Source organism: Corvus cornix, chromosome 1A (assembly GCF_000738735.6).
Source record: "Corvus cornix cornix isolate S_Up_H32 chromosome 1A, ASM73873v5, whole genome shotgun sequence".
In the NCBI taxonomy this organism is placed as follows: domain Eukaryota; kingdom Metazoa; phylum Chordata; class Aves; order Passeriformes; family Corvidae; genus Corvus; species Corvus cornix.
The window spans coordinates 59382783-59404646 of NC_047057.1; the positions used below are offsets into that span (position 1 = coordinate 59382783).

The 21864-nt window shown below is 49.0% G+C and overlaps 1 protein-coding gene across 3 annotated transcripts in view; it reads left to right on the forward strand.

The window, feature by feature from the left end:
- The first annotated feature begins 1462 nt into the window (after positions 1–1462).
- CCND2 (cyclin D2) overlaps positions 1463–21864 on the forward strand; it is a 31207-nt gene continuing 10805 nt past the window's right edge. The window contains exons 1-5 of one of the 3 annotated variants that reach the window (XM_019292684.2): positions 1484–1954; positions 2457–2677; positions 4136–4351; positions 6856–7015; positions 18038–18168. In XM_019292684.2, coding sequence (XP_019148229.1) covers positions 2483–2677; positions 4136–4351; positions 6856–7015; positions 18038–18168 — 702 coding nt within the window. In that variant the 5' untranslated portion in view covers positions 1484–1954; positions 2457–2482. Of the gene's footprint in view, positions 2678–4135; positions 4352–6855; positions 7016–11996; positions 12266–18037; positions 18169–21864 lie in introns of those variants that run through there. The other 2 variants (XM_039571207.1, XM_010410357.4) reach the window with 2 other exon arrangements.

Here is a 21864-nt window from a genome sequence, read left to right on the forward strand (position 1 = left end):
CGGGTCCCTGGCTCCCTGCCCCCCGGTCGCGCTTCCCAGGGACGGTGTTTCCCCACTGGAAACGGGCACCGAGCACATAAAAGCCGTCGCACCGGGAGAAAGTGTTTTGGTTGGGTTTTTTTCCTTTTTTTTTTTTTTTTCACGACGTTGCTGCAGATCAGCGGCACCTCCCGTGCAGAGCTGGCACGCTTCCATTTAATATTGATTTAGCGAGGGTTTTTTTTCCCTAACGGGACATCCCCATCACACGTCCAGCACGGTGGCCCGCCCGCGGTGCCCTCGGCTGCTCTCCCGGCTGCCGCCCCATGGCGGGGCGCGGGGGGCCCCGCATCCCTTCCCCGCCGTGCCCCAGACATCACCCCACTTCGGAAAGTCGCTGACGGACAATCGGGACACCCGTTGTCTTCCCCCCCGAAACCCACATAAATCACAATCGCTGCATTGTCGGGCTACAAAGCCAGACGGGAGCGCTTATGAATTTAAGTTTGGAGAAGGAAAACGTGCGCTGACACAACACGCTCCCTGTTCGCAGGAGCGGCCAGGAAGGGGAAATGAATGGTGGAAGTTAAAGAGCCTTTCATTGCGGAGCGCGCCGCAGCGGGTCCCGCTCGCCGCCCTCGCCGTGCGCCGGGGGGTGCCCCCTCCTCGCCGCTCCTCAAACGCGAGCCGTGCTGGGCACAGCTCTGCCCGGGTCCCTGTAACCCGTGGCTCGGCTGCCGGGGCCACACACGGCGCCCGGCTGCTCTCCACATCCCGGCTGCGCCCCAGGGCTGCTCGCATCGCAGACGGGACGAGGGGTGCGCGGCGCTGAGTTTGTAGGGAGATGCTGCTCTCGGCTGTCCCCCGATACCGGCGGAGGGGGGCAGGGGGAGAGCGGGCGACATTCCCGCTGGCTTTTTGCTGCCCAAGTAGCCCTTTGCTCCGACGGGCGGGTTCGCTGCGGGACCGCGTCCCAGCCAGCTTTTGCCAGGGCAGCCTTGCTGCTGAACTCCGGCAAGACTCGGCGAAGCTGGTCCCACCCCTCCCGTCCGCTCTGATGCGGAGGGTGAGGGCTGGCGTGGGAGGCGGCGCCGGTGCCCACTCGCGGGCAACGACGGCCGCTCGCCCGCCTTGCCCCCGGGGCCGGCAGAGCCCGTGCGGCTGTCGGGACCGGCGGTGCGCTCAGGTGAGGGGGCTCCCCCTCGCCGCCATCCCTCCAAGCTGCTCTCGATGCCGGGATATCATGCGCCCTTAAAATATAATCTGCCCGGTAACAATCAGCGCGCAGCGGCGAGAGCCCCAGAGCTATTGGCTATGCAAATAGCGGGAGGGGAAGCGGCGCCCCTAAGTCCCCGCTCGCACTTTTAAGGCGGTATTTCCGTGCCTGCCGCCCCCGGCCCACCCTCCGCGCCGGCCGCGGCCGGGGGGCTGAGGGGCAGCCGCTGCGGGGACCCCGCGGGGCTGCGGCTGCTCCGCGCCCGCCCCGGCAGCGCCTTCCCCTTCGGGAGCCTCTGCTCTGCCGCAGCCGGCAGAGACTTCGCAAAGTTGTCACATTTTGCAGGCGAGGAGCGACTGCCGGCGAAGTGCGAGCAGGGTGGAAGTCACCCTGTGCGGGACATCTCTCACCTCCCCCCTCCTCCCCAGCCAGTTTTTCTCCCTCCTCCCTCCCTCCCTCCTCCCTCCCTCCGCTGCGTTTCCTAGAAAGTTGTATCAGTGTGGCCATGCAGCGCTAAGACAGTTCGCCTGCTCGAAACACGAATGTGTGCCGGCGGAAGTAGCGTGGTGGTTGGGAGATTTCACCCCGAAGACGCCGCGGAACCCCCACCCCTCAAGGGTTTTTTTGGGGTTTGCTGTTAGCGGAGAGCTCTGTCCCCCTCCGGCTGCAGGTTAAGGGGGTGCCGGAGCAGGGAGAGCGAGACATGGATCTGGCACCCTGCTGTGCCAGGGCATTTCACACTTCGCCCCCATCGTCTAGGTGGGTACCCAGGGGAGCCCACAGTTCCTTGCAATAAGAAAAGGGGAGGGAAGTTGATCGGGACGGGCTCCCTCAGAAGGAAAGTGTGGAGCGGGTTTAATTTCGTTGCTGGAAAAAAGCAAAAGAGAAGCTGTCATTTGTGTGTGTGTGTCCCTATACGAGGGCCTCCTGGTTCCTTGTTAGCTTATAGAGAGGGAAAAAAAAAAAAAAAAAAAAGCGTTTGATGTTACGTCTGACCAGCTGCTGTTCTCCATAATAACAAGAGAGAGAACTGCCTGCCCTGGCGAGTTGCGTCACTTCGCTTCAACTTTAGGCTAGAAATCAAGAGAGGGAGAGACAAGTTTCAAGGGAGGCAGGAGCGAGCTGGAAAGCCCTGCCGTCTTCCTCCCACCCACCTACCCCTCCTCCTTTACCCCTCTCCTTTCCCCACCCCCTTCCCCCCTCCAAAAAAAAAAAAAAAAAAAAAAGAAGAAAAAAAAAGGAAAAAAACCTTTCCCATCAGAGAAAGAGGGAGATCTCTTTGGAAACATGGAGCTGCTGTGCTGCGAGGTGGATCCCATGAGGAGAGCTCTGCCTGACCCGAACTTGCTCTACGATGACCGCGTTTTGCACAACTTACTAACCATAGAGGAAAGGTATCTGCCCCAATGCTCCTACTTCAAGTGCGTCCAGAAGGACATCCAGCCCTTCATGAGGAGGATGGTGGCCACTTGGATGCTGGAGGTTCGTACACCCCGGCCCCTCGGAGCGGGGGGGAGGCAGAGCGGCCGCGGGCAGCACCCCGGCCCCTCTCCCCTTGCAGCCCCTCGCTCTTCTGGTCACCGTGTGGCTTCTTCTTGTCGATCCCCTCCCCTCCGTGTACCCCTCCGGAGCTCAGCCGGTGCGGGAAGGGGCGCGGGGGACACCGACAGCCCGCGGGGGAAGTCGCCCCTTCCGGGGGGCTCCGGCAGCGGGGTGCAGGAGGGGAGGAAACGCGGCGTGCTGGCGGGGGGAGAGAGTTGGAAAAGTCATTTGCAATTAAAAGCAAAGAAAATCCGCCTCCGGGAGCGCTTGAGATTGAGGCATTCCTGGGAAAAGGGAGCAGCGCCCGGGGCAGGGCGAGGGTCGGGGGCTGCCCCGTGTGCCCCGCGTTCTGCCCGGCGAGGGTTCCGTGCCCACGTATGCAGTGGGGAGGACGTGCCTTTTTCTCGCCATGTTGCGCTGCATGCGGACTCTGCTCGCAAGCGCCGAGCCCGGCTGCCCCCGCTCCTTTCCGGGGGTCTCGGGAGTGCCCCCCGCCCCCGCGGAACGGGACCCCCGGTGTGTCGGGGCCGTGGGGCGGGCGCTGAGCCCCCTGTTCGCCCCGAGGCTTCAGGCAGAGCGGCAGCGGGCCCGCCGCCCCGCCGGCTCGCCTGCCTTGCTCTGGCCCCACCAGCCATCCTTTGCCCCTTCGGATCTCCTTTAGGGGGGACCTTTCCCGAGCCAAACCCCCTGGGTTGGAAAGCCCAGACTCCCCGCTTGGTTTTCATGTGTGATTTGTGCTTTTCCTCCGCGGCTCCGATTTTTGGTAAATTTTTGAAAGAATTTTGCTGCTCGCTGCCTGCTAAAAGGATCCAGGCGGCTCGGGCTCTCTCTCCACCCCACCTCGCCCTCGCTATGTCTCCCGTCCTTCCCCCCCAACGCGGGATTGGGGGCGCAGGGCTGGGGGACACGCGGCGGGGGAATTTTTGCAATTGTCGGAAACGATAGGGGATCGTCCTGGGATGCCATCAGCCCCAAAATCGGGACCTCCGGAGAAGTTTTGATATTTTTTATCGATTTTTTGAAAATATGACGAAATAAAAAAGAAAAATTGGGTCGCAAAAAAAAAAAAAAAAAAAAAAGTCTGAGGCTGCTCGCTTGCTGTTGGATGGGGCTTTTCGGCTCTCCCACACAGTGTCTTGAATTCATTTCTTACTGAATGAACTAAAGGAATGTGAAAGCCGATTGACAGCCTTCCCAGCCTCTCCAGAGATCTCCCCCTCCCCCAAAATTTAGCTCCCCGGGAAACAAAAATAGCAGGAGCAAAAGCAAGGGAAGTAGTGGTCTGTTTGGTGGGTTCACTCATTTATTTATTTTTGCCTTCTTGTCTCTTTCTCTTTTCCCACCCCCGTTTCCCCTCCGACTGCCCCATCCTTCCCTCCCCACGCTCCTCACTTGCAGGTCTGTGAAGAGCAGAAGTGCGAAGAAGAAGTTTTCCCTCTGGCCATGAATTACTTGGACAGATTCTTAGCTGTGGTGCCCACTCGGAAGTGCCATCTGCAGCTGCTGGGGGCGGTGTGCATGTTCCTGGCCTCCAAGCTGAAAGAGACAATCCCCCTCACAGCCGAGAAGCTGTGCATATACACGGACAATTCCATCAAACCCCAAGAGCTGCTGGTAAGCAGCCCCATTACTCCCTCCTCTCCGGCACAGCAGCTTTCTCTGGCTGGCACAGCACCCAGCACTTCGCCACCCAACCCCTGTCTTTTAGAAAAACCCACGCTTTTCCTGCGTTTCTGAACGGCCAGAAAGTCTCGGGGGTCAACGCTGAGGGCGGGGGACACCCGCGGGGACATCCCTGTCCTCCGAAGCCGCCTGGCAGTACCATGCGGCGCTCCGGCCGCTGCCCGCCTCGTGCGTGGGCATGGCGCTGCCGCGGGTTTTGGGGTTGGTGGTGCCGGGCGTGGGTCCGTCCCCGCCGTGTCCCCGCCGTGTCCCGCCGTGTCCCCGCCGTGTCCCGCTGTCCCCACGGGGGACCTCGCCGGGCGCACGTGCGCGGGCGGGCGGCGCGGCGGCGCCACCTGGTGGCAGGCACGCGGCGGTGCGGAGCCGGGGACGGGGGGGCCCCCGGGATGCCCGGGGGGGGCCCGGGATGCTCGGCCGTGCCCAAGAGGCAGCGGGCACCAGCTGATGGCCAGGGAGTTCCGCCGGAACACGAGGAAGAACTTCTTCACTGTTCAATGACCGAGCACTGAACAGATTGTCCAGAGAGTGTGTGGAGTCTGCCTCACTGGGGATGTTCCAGAGCTGTCTGGGTACAATCCTGTGCCCTGTGCTCTGGGATGGCCGTGCTGGAGCATGGAGATGGGACCAGGTGCCCCACTGTGGTCCCTTCCAGCCTGACCCATGCTGTGTGATACGGCTCAGTTAAACCACTCCGTGTCTGCTGCTTCTCTCAGTTCAGACACAGTGGAAGCAGAAGCAAATTGATAATTATTGAAGGAAATAAGTGATGTTTACATCATGATGTGGAGTGCTGGACATGCATCAGGGCCCCTTGGTGACATGGATACTAGGTCAGAGAGATGGCTGTAGCCATCCGAGTTGCAGGAGAATTTTTCCTATGAATCACTGGGAATTCCCCCTGGGGAGGGGTTGGGGTTGGGAGCTTGTGCTTCCGCGGAGTTAAAGAGCCTTGCCCTCAAACCCTGCCTGGCTGTCAGGGCCATGAGGTGTCCCGTTGGTGGCACAGACAGGCAGGGGAAGTGCCATGGTCCCCATATGCAAATATGCAGAATGATGTCCCTACCTTCTTTTGCCATGTGGATTTAAGGATGTGTTTAAAGTGCTGCCTTGTATTTGGTCCTCTGGGTTGACTGTTCACTCTGAAAACCTGTCACATCAGTAATGCTGGGAAGAGGAGGCCTTAGTTCACATAATTGCCAACACTGTTCCAACATTTTACAGGTTTTCTTGAGAAATTAAAAAAACCTGTCTGGTTTCTGCAGCCTTTTGCATATATGTGAGATTTTTCAGGCCATGGAGGGCTCTGTCATAATCCAGCAGGAATGTCCGTAGGAAAGTAACTCGCTGTTAAAGTGGGCATCTATTCAGGGAAACGGCTGCAGAAATGGCATTGTGGGGTCCATGTTTATGGTTTCTCAGCAACGCTGGTTGACGTCTCCTCGGCTGCAAAATTAAAGGACTTTTTTTTTTTTTTGACTTGCCAGCTCTGTGAGCTCAGCTGGGGCTCCCCACCACGCTGGGCTCCATCAGGCATCATCAGGAGTCGGGAATCAGTGCGTGGAATTTAGTTAATAGCTAATACTTGATGGATGAGACAAAGGGGAGTCAGAGGCCTAAACTTTGCTCGCTCTGTGGGGCACTGTAAGGTGTTCAGAACTCAGTTTAAATGTTGAAACATGCAGGTCATGCAGCCCGTGGCTGGATCTGGAGATCGGGTGCTGTTTGCACATGGAATCCCATTCCAGGGAATGGCCGGTAGTTACGTACACACCCAAGTTTTCCTTTGATTGCAGTGGGAGTTTTGGGCGTGCAAAGAATCTGGGAATGGCTCCTACATGATTTACTGGCAGATAATTTACACAGGCTACTTCTTGGCTGTGTTGTGTGCATTTCCTTTCTGCAGAGCCTGTCTTGGAGTAGTTTAAGTACCATCAGATTTATCTGCGGGACCTTTGGAATACAGTTTTGAGAGGGAATGCCATCAAGCCAACTTCCCCAGTTTTGAAAAAAGGAATGTATATCTAGGTTATTTTTGTGCATGGCTGTCCCTAGGGCTTTAAATGGCTATAAAGTAAGGACTATAGCCATTTAAAAGAAGTTACTAGGGAAGGACCACAGTGACCTTGGCAATATCTAATTGCAGGCTAAACTTTCTGGGTGGGTATTCAGCACTGGATACAAAAAAAAAAAAAGTAAAACCTTGGCAGGAGCTGCCAGGTCTCATTATTTTCAGAAGAGCCTGACATTTCTGGTGTTCAAAAAACAAAAAAGAATATAAAGTCAACAACTTCAAAGCAGTAGAGGCGTATGGAAAAAAGGGTTTGAGCAAAACGAATTTAGCAGTGATAAAGTTATAATAAGAAATAAGCAGAGGTTTTTTGCAGGCTTTCTTATGGCTTTTCTTCTCTTTTGCTTTGCCTGTCCCCCCTCTGCAGGAATGGGAGCTGGTGGTGCTGGGGAAGTTGAAGTGGAACCTTGCAGCCATCACCCCACATGATTTCATTGAACACATCCTAAGGAAGGTGCCTCTCCCTAAAGACAAGTTGCTTTTGATCCGGAAGCATGCACAAACCTTCATCGCCCTTTGTGCCACAGGTAGGCTCAGCTGCTCTGGCTGCTGCTGCTGCTCATGGTGTGGTTGGAAGGGCAGATTTGTTCCTGGTGGTGCATCATCCCCTCCGTCCTTACATGATGTGGGAAGAGCAGCTGAATCCCATGGGACTGTTTGCAAAGGGTGTTGTGAATCAGGCCCCAAAACCGTGTAAGGACAGATTTCTTGCAGTAGTGACCCAGAGTGCAGCTGATGCGTGTGGTGCTTTTGCAGTGACGTCTGTAATACTGGATTAGACCATCCTGGGTTTTATTTTGCCATTCACTGCTTCTTTTAGAGAGCCACGGATCATTAGTAAGGACAGCTCAAAATACAGAAGCTGTTACAGCACATTAGCCCAAAATGTATTGAGCTAATGCACTGCATGAATGTGTTCATAAACTTTTCATTAACTCGACTCTGTCCAGATAAAAGGTAAAATTGTGTATTTTAACATTTATGTGATACTGCCATATCCCTGAAGCATAGGGAATGACAGATTAGAAGGTAATTACTTTTTTTTAAAGACATTCGGATTCTTAACTTCAGTCCAAGAAAGCAGTAAAATTACTGTGTTTTGTAGGAAACCATTGCACTCCCTTTTTGTCATATGGCTGAACACAGTTTCTGAAGATTTAGATGAGAATAATTGCCTCTGTGGAAGAGAGGCTTTTTAGTTTTGACCTGTCTGCAAAACACTGGTTTTTGTATGTGTGTTGTTTTGTTGTTTGGGTTTTTCTTCCCTCAGTTACTTCTACAAAATAAGTGTACTCTGAATTTTCATTTAAAGGGTTAATGGTAAGACTACTTTTTAGAAGCTAGACAAACACCATGGAGTGTTTTCCAGAGTCATTATCAAGTAGTGGATGGCTCAGTGTTAGAATTCACCAGTTTGACATACCTAGTCCTTTGTGATAGGAGCTGTTCTGCCTGCGTGTTGGCAGAGGGGAAAGGAAGACTGGGTGCAACTTTTGGGTTTGAATGTCTACTTCTTGGTATTTAAGATGTAGTGACTGCTTTTACAATGTTGGCCAATTCTTCCTACCTCAGTTGGTCTGTTGTAGAGATTTGTATATGGGCTGCATTAGGGTAATTGGCTTTCTGGTTGCCATGATGCGCAGGCTTTCCCTTCTTTTCCTACTGCTACAGTAGGAAATGATCCTTTTCAGACCAAAGACCACAGGACTCAATAGAAATATTGCTCAAATTTTGCAGGATCTCTCTTGGTGATTTCTTTGCCTTCTCCCCTTACTCAGGATGCATTCACTGTTCTGCCTTATCTGATATGAAAAAGATGGTCTTTCCTGTGGACATTTCCCTGGATCTTCACACCATCAGCCATCAAACTCCAATATACCTCCGTGTTGCCTTCCAAACCAGACAATCTTCCCACTCTTTTGTTGCTTTCACTTCCTACAGTAGTGTTTTGGTTTGTTTTATTTTTTTATCCAGCACAACATTTTCTTGAGAGCCCTAAAATTTCATTATGATTTAACTTTTCAAATTCTGGTCCATAATCCTTTGCCCTTAAAGTTTTCCATATAACCAAACCATTGCAAGACTGTAGGCCATGAAAGAGTCTCCAAAATCTATGGCTTCTTTCCACTCCATGAATTCTTTGGTGGTTAGGTCCATGCTCTAGAAGTCTTTTTACTAAGATCCAGACCAGTGCCCCCTTTCCAGCCCTCAGCCCAGTCATGCAGTTCCCTCATGTGTCCTCCCCCATGTGGTCTGCCTCTCATGTTATATGTCTCCAATGCACGAAATGAAGTCCTTTGTGTAGAGTTTAAAGAGGCAACAGGTCAAGAGTTTCTTCTCTTATAAGGGAAAGACATAATTGCTGAGCACAGAGCTTCGCAAAAGCGAGGGCACTGTGGTGCTGGCTGGAGATTTTCTTTTCTTCTCATCCCATTGTCCACAGACCACTGTGTAGTTTTGAGGAGGACCCATAACCCTTTGCCATTTCAAAAACAGAGCTCTTACCCAGGCCCTCAATACCACATTCCCATTTTACCTGTGAACTGCTATCTCAATTCCCATTGTGGAAATGTTGTTGTTACTACAGTATTTCCCTTTCACTGACACTCTTTGAAGAAAAGCACTTCTCATCAGACTTCCTTCCAGATCCAGTTGTCATTTCCTTTTCTTGTCCTGTTTGTTGCAGAGGTCTCATCGGCTGCTCTGTTTCTTCTTTCTCCCTCAGAGCTGCTGCTCTCTGCCAGCCCGGGTTAAGCCTAGTGTTTCATTTCCCCATTTGCCTCCTTTCAGCAACAGGACCTCCTCTGACATGTGGCTCCCTCTTCCCTTGCTCGCCATGTGTGCTTTTAGCCTGGGTTTGACTCTGTACTATTCCCAGATCTTACCTGGCTGCCTGGCTAACAGCTCTGGTCTGGAGCACAGCAGTGAATCTCTTTCTATTCCCTGATTCATCTTGGCACAGCTTTTTCTGCTTTCAAGTACTTTTTGTTTAAAGTATCATACAAAATCTGGCATATTTCGAACTTTTCTCCCCTAGCCTTAGTTGTTCTTCACCAGCTTCTCCATTTTAATTTCCCAGCAAAAACATTTTACCAGAAATTCCTGGGTGTTCCCTGCCTGTACAGAGCTGGCTTTGATCTCAGTCCTGCAGCACTTTGGGTCAGCAAATGAAGAGGGAAGCAGCCATGAACAGTTACTGGATGTTGTGCTGGATGTGTAGGATCACTGTGATACTCGTCCCTCTTCTCCTTTCCATCTGAATGTTCCCCAAAAGGAGGTGATACTCTGTTCTTCTGCATATTCCTTTTAGTCATGTTTGGTCACTTGGGCACTCTCTCTGTTTCTCTGCCTTTATTTTAAGCCCAGTTCCTGAACCAAGCTGCATGAATATAAACCCATGGCCTCTCCCCAGTCCTTGCAGTGATTAATGATTCACATGAGCATGACTGGAACTGGAATGTCTCCCTCTTTGCCCTTGGTCCCATTGGAACATACAGCTGCTGAGCAGGATAGAAGCTTGTGTGTCCTCCTGAATAAAGAGTTTTCCATTGCTCTGTACTCACAAAGGTTTCAGGAGTCTCCTTCTCCATGAGGAGGGTATGGAAGTGGCATTTTCCTCCTGCTGCCTTGCTCACTGCACAGTGAGAGTGCATAGATGAACACTATGCACTGGCATAGCCTGATCTGTCACCGTGTCATTTGTTTTCTCATCCCACTGATGGCTCCCCATGCAAGCCAAAATCTCCTTCAGAAGGCTTCTGAATTTTCAAGGCACCAAGAGGATGCATTTGGGGCCTTAAGCGGTGCTTATGGCTTCTCTCTTATGAGGAGAGACTGAGGGAGCTGGGCCTGATTAGTCTGGAGAAAAGACTGAGAGGCGATCTCATTAATGCATGTAAATATCTCGAAGAGGGTGTCAGAGGATGGTGCCAGGCTCTTTTCAGGTGACCAGTGACAGGATGAGGAGCAGTGGCCATAAACTAAAACACAAGAAGTTCCATTTCAACATGAGGAAGAACTTCTCTACATTGAAGATGGCAGAGCCCTGGAACAGCTGCCCAGGGAGGGCCTGGAGTCTCCCTCTCTGGAGACATTCCAAACCCACCTGGACATGCTCCTGTGTCACCTGCTTCAGGGGACCCTGCCTTGGCAGGGGTGTGGACTGGGTCATGTCCAGACGTCCCTTCCAGCCCTAATGATTCTGTGATCCATCAGCATGGGAGGTTCCTGTTTATCTGTGAGCCTGATGGAGATCATCCTTCTTTTGCTTGCTAGGATTGTGTTGCTTTTCCACTCTGCCCACACCTCCATCTCTTTACTGTTCTGCACCCTTTGTTCCTCTGTCTCTTTGCACAGCGCTGCACAGCTTGGAAATGTTCTCTCAGGGGTTGGCCATTCGCCTGTGCTGAGCTCCAAGCCAAGGAATCACTGCTGGAAGGAGTGGGAGAGGGCAGTGGTTACAGAGTTGTGTGCAGAGCCTGCCACGCTGCTGCTGGAAAGAGAATCATGCATTATTTCCTTACACTTCAATGTGCTTATCGTTTGCAGCCTGTTCAGAGTCGCAGATGCACAACTTCTTCCTTGTGTTATACTCTCCTCTCAGAGGCTGTACATGCTACAGTTTTGGTGCAGGATACCCCTTTTTTATGTGAGAGCCTGTAAGGGAATGGTTTTTGAGGGAGGGGAGCCTGTGCACAGCAGGCTTTCAGAAAGAGGAGCTGTAATGGAGACACTAATCTCTATGAGGAGCTTCGCAGGATTTTGGTTGGGTGGCAAGCAAAACTTAGAAGCAAAAACCTTTTTTTGTGGACTTGCAGAGAAAGAAGGCAGCTTGTGTAAAACCCTGGACTCAGTCCTTTGCGTGGCCTTTTCTGTGCTTCAGCTGAGTCCTGTGGCAGGTGGGATGTGCCCATGGTGGATCCAGCATCTCAGGCCTCAGGGTCTTTGTCAGTACAGAGGCCGAGAAAGAGCAGGAAAATGTCAGCTTTTAAGTCCGTTTCATACAGTGTGCCAAACCTCTGCCCACTGTTTCTGGGACATTAAACATCTACACTTGAAAGCTGAGAAGGCTTTTTTTAACTTCTGGGCCAAATCCTGCATCCTTCTTCAGACAGTTGTTCTGTGGAAGTCAATGGGAGTGTTGTCTGAGTGAAGACTGCAAGATGAAGCCTACAACCCTGGTAGTGGTCTGCAGAGTGACCACACAGAATGAGGCCTGTTTGCTCCTCAGGATTCCTTCTGGGCAGTTCTACTCTGCATCCCCTTTTCATCCAGTGTAAGTTACTGGGGCCTGTCCTTGCAAAGTGTGATACAAGTTTTATATGGGACCTGTTCTTTGCGGAGGGGAAGAATGAAGCCTGCAAAGGCTTCATTGTGTAAATTAATGTCTTAAGAAATAAAATACATGTTGCAAAGTGGCAGTGTTTGCAGGAACTTCTTGCATAGGAGAAGAAAGAATAATTTACACTAATTTATTGCTAGACAAAAGAAGGCTCTTGCTTGTTCCAGGGAGAAGCAGCTCATATCAGTATTTCCAGCCAATGAAGCCACAAGAACCAAGGAAGTGCCATCAGCAAGTAGTCAGGGCCTGGGGAATGTTTCATGACCAGTCAAGTCTGGCAAGAGGAGGTGGAAGGAAATGGAGAAAGAGAGCATGTGCTGATCCAAGCTGGCATCACTCCAGAGCTGCCAGAGGAGTTGCCCTCCTTTCTACCAGCTGCAGGTCTGTCGTTTTGGTGGTTCAGGCACTAACATCATCCTAATCCTTGGTTAGGAAAGTGTAGAATAAGTGCAAATAACCAGTGCAAACAGTTGTTCAGAAATAGGATTTACCATCAGCTAACGAGCATATTGTTGTGAGTGCTCCTCTACTTTGCATAGGTTGTTCAGTGTATTTCCCTGTCTTTACTTCTCTTGGATGGTTGTGATGAAGCATTAACGCTTAGGATACTTCAGACCCATTTGTATAAGGGCTAAATGCTGCTTGCTTTACTGTAGCCCAGGAACAGAATTAGATGTCTGCCCTCCCACCTACTCAAAGGATGGAAGCACGTCTGCATCCTGGTTTACTTGACAGTTTTGGGTTTGGTTTGAAGGGCTGAAGCGTCATCTGGTTTTGCCTTTAAAAGCAGAAATAGTTAACGTGAGGAAAATTTGCAGAGTCTTGGAGAAATACAAGAGCAAGAGAAAAAGAATGGCTGATGCAGATACAACCAACTGTATTAGAAAAAAAAAAAAAGAGTATTGCACTGACCCTGGAATTGCATTTGGATCAAAGCAGACAAGAATTAAATTCACTACTTCCATTGTTTATCTTAGACTTTTCTTTTAGACTGCGATGGTTAAATACAGATCCATGCTTGTCTTCATAGTACAGGCATTGGCTGGGTGAAGTTTGAGGCTGGCTGTGACCATTATCTATATAATTTTAATGTATCAATACCTGTTTTCCTGATGGAGGTAACATACCTTTTGTTCCCCCTTTTCTTCCCCCCACCATGGGAAGAATTACCTTCCTTAAGACAGCAGTTTCCAACTCTGTAAATAAATATCTATCAAATTACAGAGATTAAAACTGGCTGCTCAAAAAGCCCAACCAGCAGCAGAGCAGTACCATGGGTCGTTGTAAGAAGGTAGAGTTCCCCCACCTGACTTTGGCACACCGAGCACGTTCAGCCTGGGTATTTGTCAGTGCTCTTTTCTTTCCAATGGTTTTATTTATTGGCTGCAAGTTAAGGCTTCCCCTTGCAGGACCTCTCTGGGTTCCTTCCTCCAGTTCCCTCCTGCTTTGGACTGAGTGTCAGCCTTGCATTTTCCTGGCTTGAAGGTAGTGAAGACCACTGGATTGGGAGAGAGCCAGCAAAACAACTCAGCCACGGTGCTCGCAGCCCTGGAACGTCGGCGTGGATTACGTGTGCTCCACTGGCAGAAAAACCTCCTCATGCCCTGGCTGTGTCAGCTCCAGGCTGAAACTGGGGGACAGGATCAGGGTACCCTGAATTTGCTTGATGACTCTGGCTGGCTGGTCCACAGGTGGCTGTGTTTCAAAGGGTGCTGTTTCTTGCACTGCCTTTTTTTATTTCCATCACGGAAGTCAGTGGGGTTGTGGCCTTGTTTTTGAGATAGTTTAGGAAATAGGTGATATTAAAATGGGGATGGGATGGTTTCTAGTGTTTATTGCCTGGGAATAGAAAGTAAAACAAGTTGTGCTTTCTAACAACCCAGTGTCTTCCCTTGAAGTGTTCGTGTGCTCAGATTCTCATAGACCACGTGCTGTGGCACTGCTTCTCTAACTTATAATGAGACTCTTTTGTACTTTTCCCATGGAATGGCATAATCACAGAATCAATTAGGTTGGAAAAGACCTCTGAGATCATTGAGCCCAACTATAAACCTATAAATCACAACAAAATTAGAGTCAGAGCCATGCTTTAGATGCAGGCTCTGGGTGCCTGTTAACCAAGTTTGCACACAGAAGGTTTTAGCCCATAGCCTTGCTTCAGGTGTCCAGAGAGAAGTGCTTTTTATAAAATTCCAGGTGTCCAGTAAGAAGTGCTTTCTATAAAATTTCCTCTGTAGTTCAGGTTTCATCATCTCCTACAAGAATTTGCAGCAAATGCATATGCTTCAGCTCACATTTTTAGGTTCTCACTCTGTGCCCCCCCTTTTTTTTTTAAATTTTTTTTTTTTTAAATCTCAGGGCAAATTTTTGACCTAGTTTGGGCAGGGACAGTTTTACCTGGGTGAAAACTGAGTGAGGATTGCAAGGCTTGTCTTGTTGTCACAGTAGAAGCAGTGATAGCGATTTATAATTGAAAATAGCAGGTAAAAAGCTTGTTTTGAATTTCTCAATGGAATCTAAGAGACTCGGGGGGCGGTTCTGCATCCCCTCAGATACGGTACTTAATATTTATGCTTTCATTGCACCTTGACAAACATTTCACGTAGTTATTGCTTTGCTTGAATATGGAAATATGTTAATTATGGCCTTTATTGCGCTGCCTGCTCTTTTCCTCAGCCTTTTCTATTCAACCCTCTAGGTGGCCCAGCACAATGTGGCTTCTTTTCTTTCAATGAGCTCTTTCCACACTAATAGGGTCCAGGGTGATGTGGAGAACCATGTGCACAAAATTGGTGCACCACCCCCCATTCCTTTGTGGGCATGTCAGGTTAAATTCATATCAGCAGGAGGGTCACTGCCATGATTTTCAATAGCTCGAGATGAGGTGATGACTTCAGACAATGGTGCCACACTCTCCAGTTGGAGACACTTGCCTCACCAGTTGCAGTAGTTAATTAATATGCTAAAAATAGAAGCCAGTGATACAAATCGCTGCCTGTTGTACAACAAAGACTGGGCATGTGTAGCTTTGATAGCCAAGTTTATGGTGCTTGTTATGGAGGGAAGTTAGTTTAGAGCTAGAGGCAATGTAAGACTTTCTGGATGCTGAGCTTTAGTCACTCTGGGCCTCTGGCCATTCGCTCGCTGTCTCATTTGCATTATGAATGACATTAAGGGAGCTAACAAGGTTATTGGGCATAGAAATGTTCGCATGTGACCCCACGTGGAAGCAGACCTACAGCAGTGCTAGTTGGCAGGGACACTGTGCCTCTTTATTCAGCTTCCTAGGAAGACAGTTTCGAGAGTGGATCTAAAATCAGCCACGAGAACACTGGTGTTTGGATAATGTGGAGGTCGTGATGCGAGGCAAGGAATTTCAGAGGGCAGGTGGAGCTCTGTCCTTTGCTCAACCCACTCTGCCTGGCTGGACATGGGAGCTCCCTGCATCATCTTTTTACTACATCCTGCCTGAAACACAGGATAAGGAGGGGAAGATTATGGAAAGTCAATTGCTACCTGTAGTTCCCACGCATAAGTGAGAGACAGTTTGGTATGTCCAAAGATCAAACATGGAAGTTGCTTCCCAACTTAGAGGTGTGGTTATCCCTTACGTGTGTTTGTATAAATCCATGTGAGGTAAACACGAAAACGATTTTGATCATAGAATCATTAAGCTTAGAAAAGACCTCTAAGATCATGGACTCCAGCCCTAACCCAGGTTTAACCCACTGCCATGTTCTTCACTAAACCATGGCTTCAAGTGCCACATCTGCACATTTTTTGAACACTTCCAGGGATGGTGACTCCACCACTTCTTTGAGCAGCTGGTCCAATGCCTGATCACTCTGAAGAAATTTTTCCTAATATCCAATCTAAACCTCCCCTGGCACAACTTGACACTGTTCTCATCTTGTCCTGTCCCTTGTTCCCTGGGTGCAGAGCCTGACCCCCCACTGGCTGCACCCTCCTGTCAGGGAGTTGTAGAGAGGGAGAGGGTCCCCCCTGAGCCTCTTCTCCTCCAGGTTAAACACCCCCAGCTCCCTGAGCCGCTCCTCATCAGACCTGTGCTCCAGCCCCTTCCCCAGCTCCGTTCCCTTCCCCAGACTCACTCCAGCCCCTCAGTGTCCATCTTGCAGTGACAGGCCCAGAACAGGACACAGCACTTGGGGTGAGGCCTCACCAGTGCCCATGACAGGGGACAGCCACTGCCCTGGCCCTGCTGGCCACACTGTTGCTGACCCGGCCCAGGAGCCATTGGCCTTCTTGCCCATCTGGGCACACGCTGTGGACCAGCAGCCCCAGGCCCTTTCCTCTGGGGCTCCTTCCAGCCGCTCTTCCCCAGCCTGGAGCTGCTGGGGGTTGTTGTTACCCAGGGGCTGGACCCAGCACTTGGCCTTGTTGAACCTCATCTCACTGGCCTGGGCCCATCAATCCAGCCTGTCCAGATCCCTCTGCAGAGCCTTCCTGTCCTCAAGCAGATCAACGCTCCCACCCATCTGGGTGTCATCTGAGAACTGACTGAGGGTGCACTCGATCCCCTCATCCAGGTCATTTACCAAAGAGAACTGGCCCCAACACTGAGCCCTGGGGGACACCACTGGTGACTGGCAGAAAGTGCAGTTCTGGAAGTGTAATTCCCATTCCCTTGCCATGTGCTGAGATCAGCATCCTCTGGGCTGTGTCCCACACTGAGAATTTGGGAGTCAAGGTTCTCCTGTTGTTCCACTCATTAATGGGGGGCAGTGTAATTTCATTTCCAAGAATCAGCTTTCCTATGTACAGTGGGTTCTTACTATGACAATAGTGCCTAATTATTATTTTTATAATAATGGCAGTCCATATTCCTTCAGCCAGTGGGAATTTGCTCTTCAGAGTGTGATGTCTGGTAGGAAGCAGTGTTGGGCTTGCAGGTGGTAACCTCCTGGTGGCTTTGTGAGATAGAGAAATCCATGTCAGGGTTTCAACTACTCCTTTTGTCTCCCCACTTCTAACATCCCTGCTTTGGTCCATGTGGGTAAATGTTATGTCCCAAGTGCCATTCTTACTGGACTGCTTCAATCCCAGGGATATATTCCAGCCTGGAGAAGAACATGCTGTCTCCACAGCTACTGAAGTATGTGCCAGCTCTGAGTTTGGGAGGCTGAGAACAACTCTCCATGTGTCTAAAACCTGATTGGTTACACAAACATCAGCAGGGTTATGGAATTTGTGAGCAGAGGGGATTTGGGATCTGCAGCTGGGCAGTTTTCTGTTACCCGTTTCTATCAATGTAATGTATTGCTTGTGGTTTATTTCTTACTATGTATTACTTCGGTTTACTCTTCCTTCTACTCCAGTTCCCCCAGCGGAAAACTGGTAGAGAAAGGTTTGTTAATGAGTTACTGTTGAACCAAAAAACTTGCAAATCAAATTTCATTTTAGGAATATATCAAGATGTGGCAGATCTGGTATTTAGCAAGAGAAACTAGTGCTGCTAAACCAGTGTCTGTGGCAGTATCATAAACCATAAAATTGCTTTATAAAGATGACAGGATTTTATTTTAATTTCTCTTCTGATTTGACAGATGTGTGAGAGGAAGTTCTGAAGTGTATTTTCAACTTGTTTATTAAGAAGTAGTAGTAATGACAAATGTGATCTTTGTTCTTTGATTTCGTAGCTATGGGCTGTAAGTGTTCTCACTTCCTAATTGCTAAGGTAGCAAAGATGAACCGTTAATTAAAATCTCTTTCCCGGACAGGTCTTTAAATGCTTGAATTAATTAACTCTTTAAAAATTGACATGACTAAAAATCTCCTTTTGGTCCTTTGTGATACCTTATTCCAGTTATTTTCTGGTTATACAGAGAGGTCTAATGTGACCAAGACCCAAATTTCTGAATTACAGAAAGCCTCCTTCTTCTCTTTCCTTTTCTTTAAAACTAAGGAAAGACTATTAAAAATTGTCCAGGTTTACTTTATGCATCAGTGAAAATAAAAGACTGAACCGCATTTCCATTTTAATTTGCAGGTCTGTTCCCCCTCCTTTGACTGCTTGTGATGAGCAGTGTGACTAATGAGCTCCATGGGACCAAAAAGAGTGGCACTTTTCCCTTTCTTCTACTTCCCCGGGTTTTATTCTTGGGTGTGGTTTTTTTTATGTTGCTTGCCTCTGATGTTTTGCAGCTTTTCTGGTCTGGGCTTGGACTAATTCCCAGATCTGTTCTTGCAGATTTTAACTTTGCCATGTACCCACCATCAATGATAGCAACTGGAAGTGTGGGAGCAGCCATCTGTGGCCTTCAGCTTGATGATGGGGACAGCCTCACAGACCTCCTGGCCAAGATCACAAACACAGATGTGGTGAGTGTCCCACATTCCTCTTCTCCTTTCACTTCCCAGGGAGTAGTGGAGAACTGGGCCTGATCCTGAAGGCTGAGTGGAGCGAAGGAGGGGGGTGCTTCTGCAGGGAGTGAGTTGTAGGTGTGGACTCAGCACTTTGATTTGAGTCTCCAAAGCTCCTTGATCTCCTGGAATTCAGTTTTTATTCAGGCTTGGTGGGGAGAGCCTGCTCTGCCTGCCCAGGCTGGTGGTCCAGCAAGCTGAGCCCCCTCAGAAGCCCTGGGTGGTGGGGTGGGGTGATGGAGCTGGCAGCATTCCCTGGGGGATAAAGCAAACCAGGAGGTGTTGTGCTGCTGTTGGTCCTGTGCTTGCAACCTTGAAACTGCTCTTCTGACCCTTCTTCAGGTATCACCTAAAAATTCTTGTCTTGGAGGAAGTGAATAATGAGCTAATTTTGAGGCAGGACGTGAGACAGGCACAACTCAGGCTGTCCTTAAGCTTTTAATTCACACAGTAGATAGGTGGAATTATTACATCTGTGATAGCATTGTTAAATAAAGATTTGGTTTTGTGATTTGGTTAAAAAGAAGTAATTAGTCCAGTTTACTAAAAAGGGTAGAATTTTGGTATTTCTTTTTTTTCTTACAATCAAATTGATCCTAATTTTCAAATGCAGTTCTAGGGTTTCCCATTTATTTTGATTCAAATTGCATTTGGACAGAAAAAGGAATACTTCCTATTCAGAGTGCTTAAAGTCTAAACCATAGAATCACAGAATGATTTGGGTTGGACGGGACCTTAAAGATCATCTCATTCCAACCTCCTGCCATGGGCAGGAACACCTTCCATTATCCCAGCTTGCTCCAAGCCCTGTTCAACCTGGCCTTAGACACTACCAGGGACTGGGCAGCCACAGCTTCTCTGGGCAACCTGTGCCAGGGCCTCCCCACCCTCACAGGGAACCATTTCTTCCTCATATCCAATCTAAACCTGCTCTCTGTCAGTGTGAAGCCATTGCCCCTTGTCCTGTCACTCCAGGCCCTTGCCAAGAGTCTCTCTCCATCTTTCCTGTGGGCTCCCTTCAGGCACTGCAAGGCCACAATGAGGTCACCCCAAAGCCTTCTCTTCTCCAGGCTGAACAACCCCAATTCCCTCAGCCTTTCCTCCCAGCAGAGCTGTTCCATCCCTCTGATCACCTTGGTCCCTCTGAGAGAAGGGACACTTTCTGTGCCTGAGAGAATTGCGTGTAAGGCCTACAAGGCCTTTTTGCTGCATCTTGCAAATTGGAAAAACTTTGTCTACTGTGCTGATCTTTTCTATCCAGATTGTTTAAGTCTGAAAGAAAATACCTACAAAAACATCTTAGTAGTTCTTAAGTGATTAGAAGATGGGATTGGTTTTGCGCTAAAAATTCCTTCACACCTTTCCTTTTAAATTTAGCAGGGTTTTTTTGTCAAAAGTGTGGTTTTTGCCATCCTGGTGAAAATCTTCCCAGATCTGACTGAGCCTACATTCCTTCAGAAGAAAAAATTAATACTCTTCCCAAATAACAAAGAACTCCTAACATTTTACTGTTCCCATCTCCTCCAAGAGACTGTCAGCACTGAGTAGAGACCAGCCTCCTTCTCTTTGCTCCTGGTCTCAGCCCACAGCAGCACAGCCTATAGAGGAGAGTCTCACTCATCCCCCAAATCAGAACAAACTCAAGACAAAAGGAGTTTCTGGATAATTTAATTGCTAAAAAAGACAAGCCTTTGCAGAAATTAGAGGTGCTGTTATTTTTTTCAAGGTGTTTCCATTGTTGGGGCAGAGGTAGCCTTAACTCTCTGCAAGCTTTGAAGCCCCAGCCTAACCAAAGGTAGCCAAAATTTTTGAACTTGGGCAAAATAGTGTACTTTTCATTAGCCTGCTATTTCAATTTGGGAGAAATATTTTGCTAGGTGTTTTCTCTGTGAGTTTTGCATTGGAAAAATACAAAAGGGCCCAGGACTGGAAACTTTCATCCCACATGATAAAGCTTGAGAGAGAGAGAAGCAACGGAAAATAGGGTCTTAGAGAAGCATAGGGCAGGCTTAGCAATAGGTAGTAATACCAGCCTCATGTGTAAAATGTATTGTTGGAAAAAATGTACTGTCTGGATTGTGTAAGACTTGGCCCAAGGCTGTGTTAATAAAGAGTAAAGACTATTGTAATATATTTTACACTGGGACTTAATTAAAGTTGAATGAAGAGCTTCAGTTCTCTCACTTCCGAATTTCTGATGCCTGAGAGCTGTTCCTGCAGTGGCACAATTAATTCATTGTCACTGTGTGAATGAATTTGTTTTCCAAGGGGGGCTTAGGGAAGAAGGAAAAATGAGAGTTCCTAGGCTTTAAGATCATCACATGGGAGAAAAGTGGGGAAGCCACAGAAATTAACAGTTCTGCAGAGGAAAACCTTCTGGCCCCCCTGTGCCTCATGGTAGCCCACAGGAGCCGTCAGGCAGCTGGGGAAGAGTCATTCCCAGCCAGAGGGTGCCAGGGCTTCTGCTTAATTTTTGTTTTGGAGTGTGTGATTGCTTAGCATGATGATAGGACTTTCCCATTGACTTTTCAAAAAATATCACTGTCTGAGGTGAAGCACGTAAAATCTCAGCTTCAAAGCTGCAAGCAGATGAAAAGAAATAATAGTAATGAAACCCTGATGCAACTTAAGTGCAGTGAGCTTTTCTGAACTTTCACTGTTTTATAATGATAATTTAAGGGTGCAGTCTGTTTGCTGGGAAATAGCAGCACAAACCAAGAGGCTGAAATCAGTGGTGTTATTTTAGATTTACGTTAGTGTAACTGAGACTGGAGTTTGGCATTTACGACTAATATGAATGTTTTTAATGGATGTTTCATTAAGAATTAGACCAGAAATATGTTATTAATAAACAACATGTTATTTAGAGCCCAGCTGTTGGGTAAGCAGACAACCAACACACGAGTGTTTCTTTCAAAAACACATTGGTGTTGGATGTCCTTGTATGAATCCAGAGCAGTGTTCCAGACTTGATATGGGGTTGTCCAAGGCATCCTGCCAGTGTCATTTTAGGGATAACAGTTATTTCTCATAAATAGCTGCCCTGGGCTGCTTGGTGAGGGTTGAATCACATGCTGGAGAAAAAGTGACAACAGGGCCAGGCAAACCCTGGTTTCATTACTCCTTCCACCTACCAAAATAAACAGCAGGGAGCTGCTCGTGGAGAAGCTCAGCAGCCTGAAGGGTAGTGAAAGTAGCTCTGCATGGTGCATCTGAACTGCCTTCTCTGATTGTTACTGTCCCTAAGAGCCACTAAGAGCTAATCCCACACAACTGAGGGAGGGGATTCTCCCCCTCTACTCTGTTCTTGTGAGACTCCACCTGGAATACTGTGTACAGTCCTGGTGCCCCCACCATAAGGAACTGTTGGAGCAAGTTCAGAGCAGGCCATGGAATTGATAAAGGGAGCTGGAGCAGCTCACCTGTGCAGACAGGCCAGGAGAGTTGGGGCTGTTCAGCTTGGAGAAGAGAAGGTTGTGTGGAGACCTCAGAGTACCTTCCAGCATCTGAATGGGCTACAGGGAAGCTGGAGAGGGGCTTCTCACCAGGAACTGTAGTTACAGGACAAGGGGGAATGGCTTCAAACTGAAAGGGAGTATGTTTAGCTTGGATATTAGGAAGAAATAAGGAATTAGAATTAGAGAGGGTGGTGAG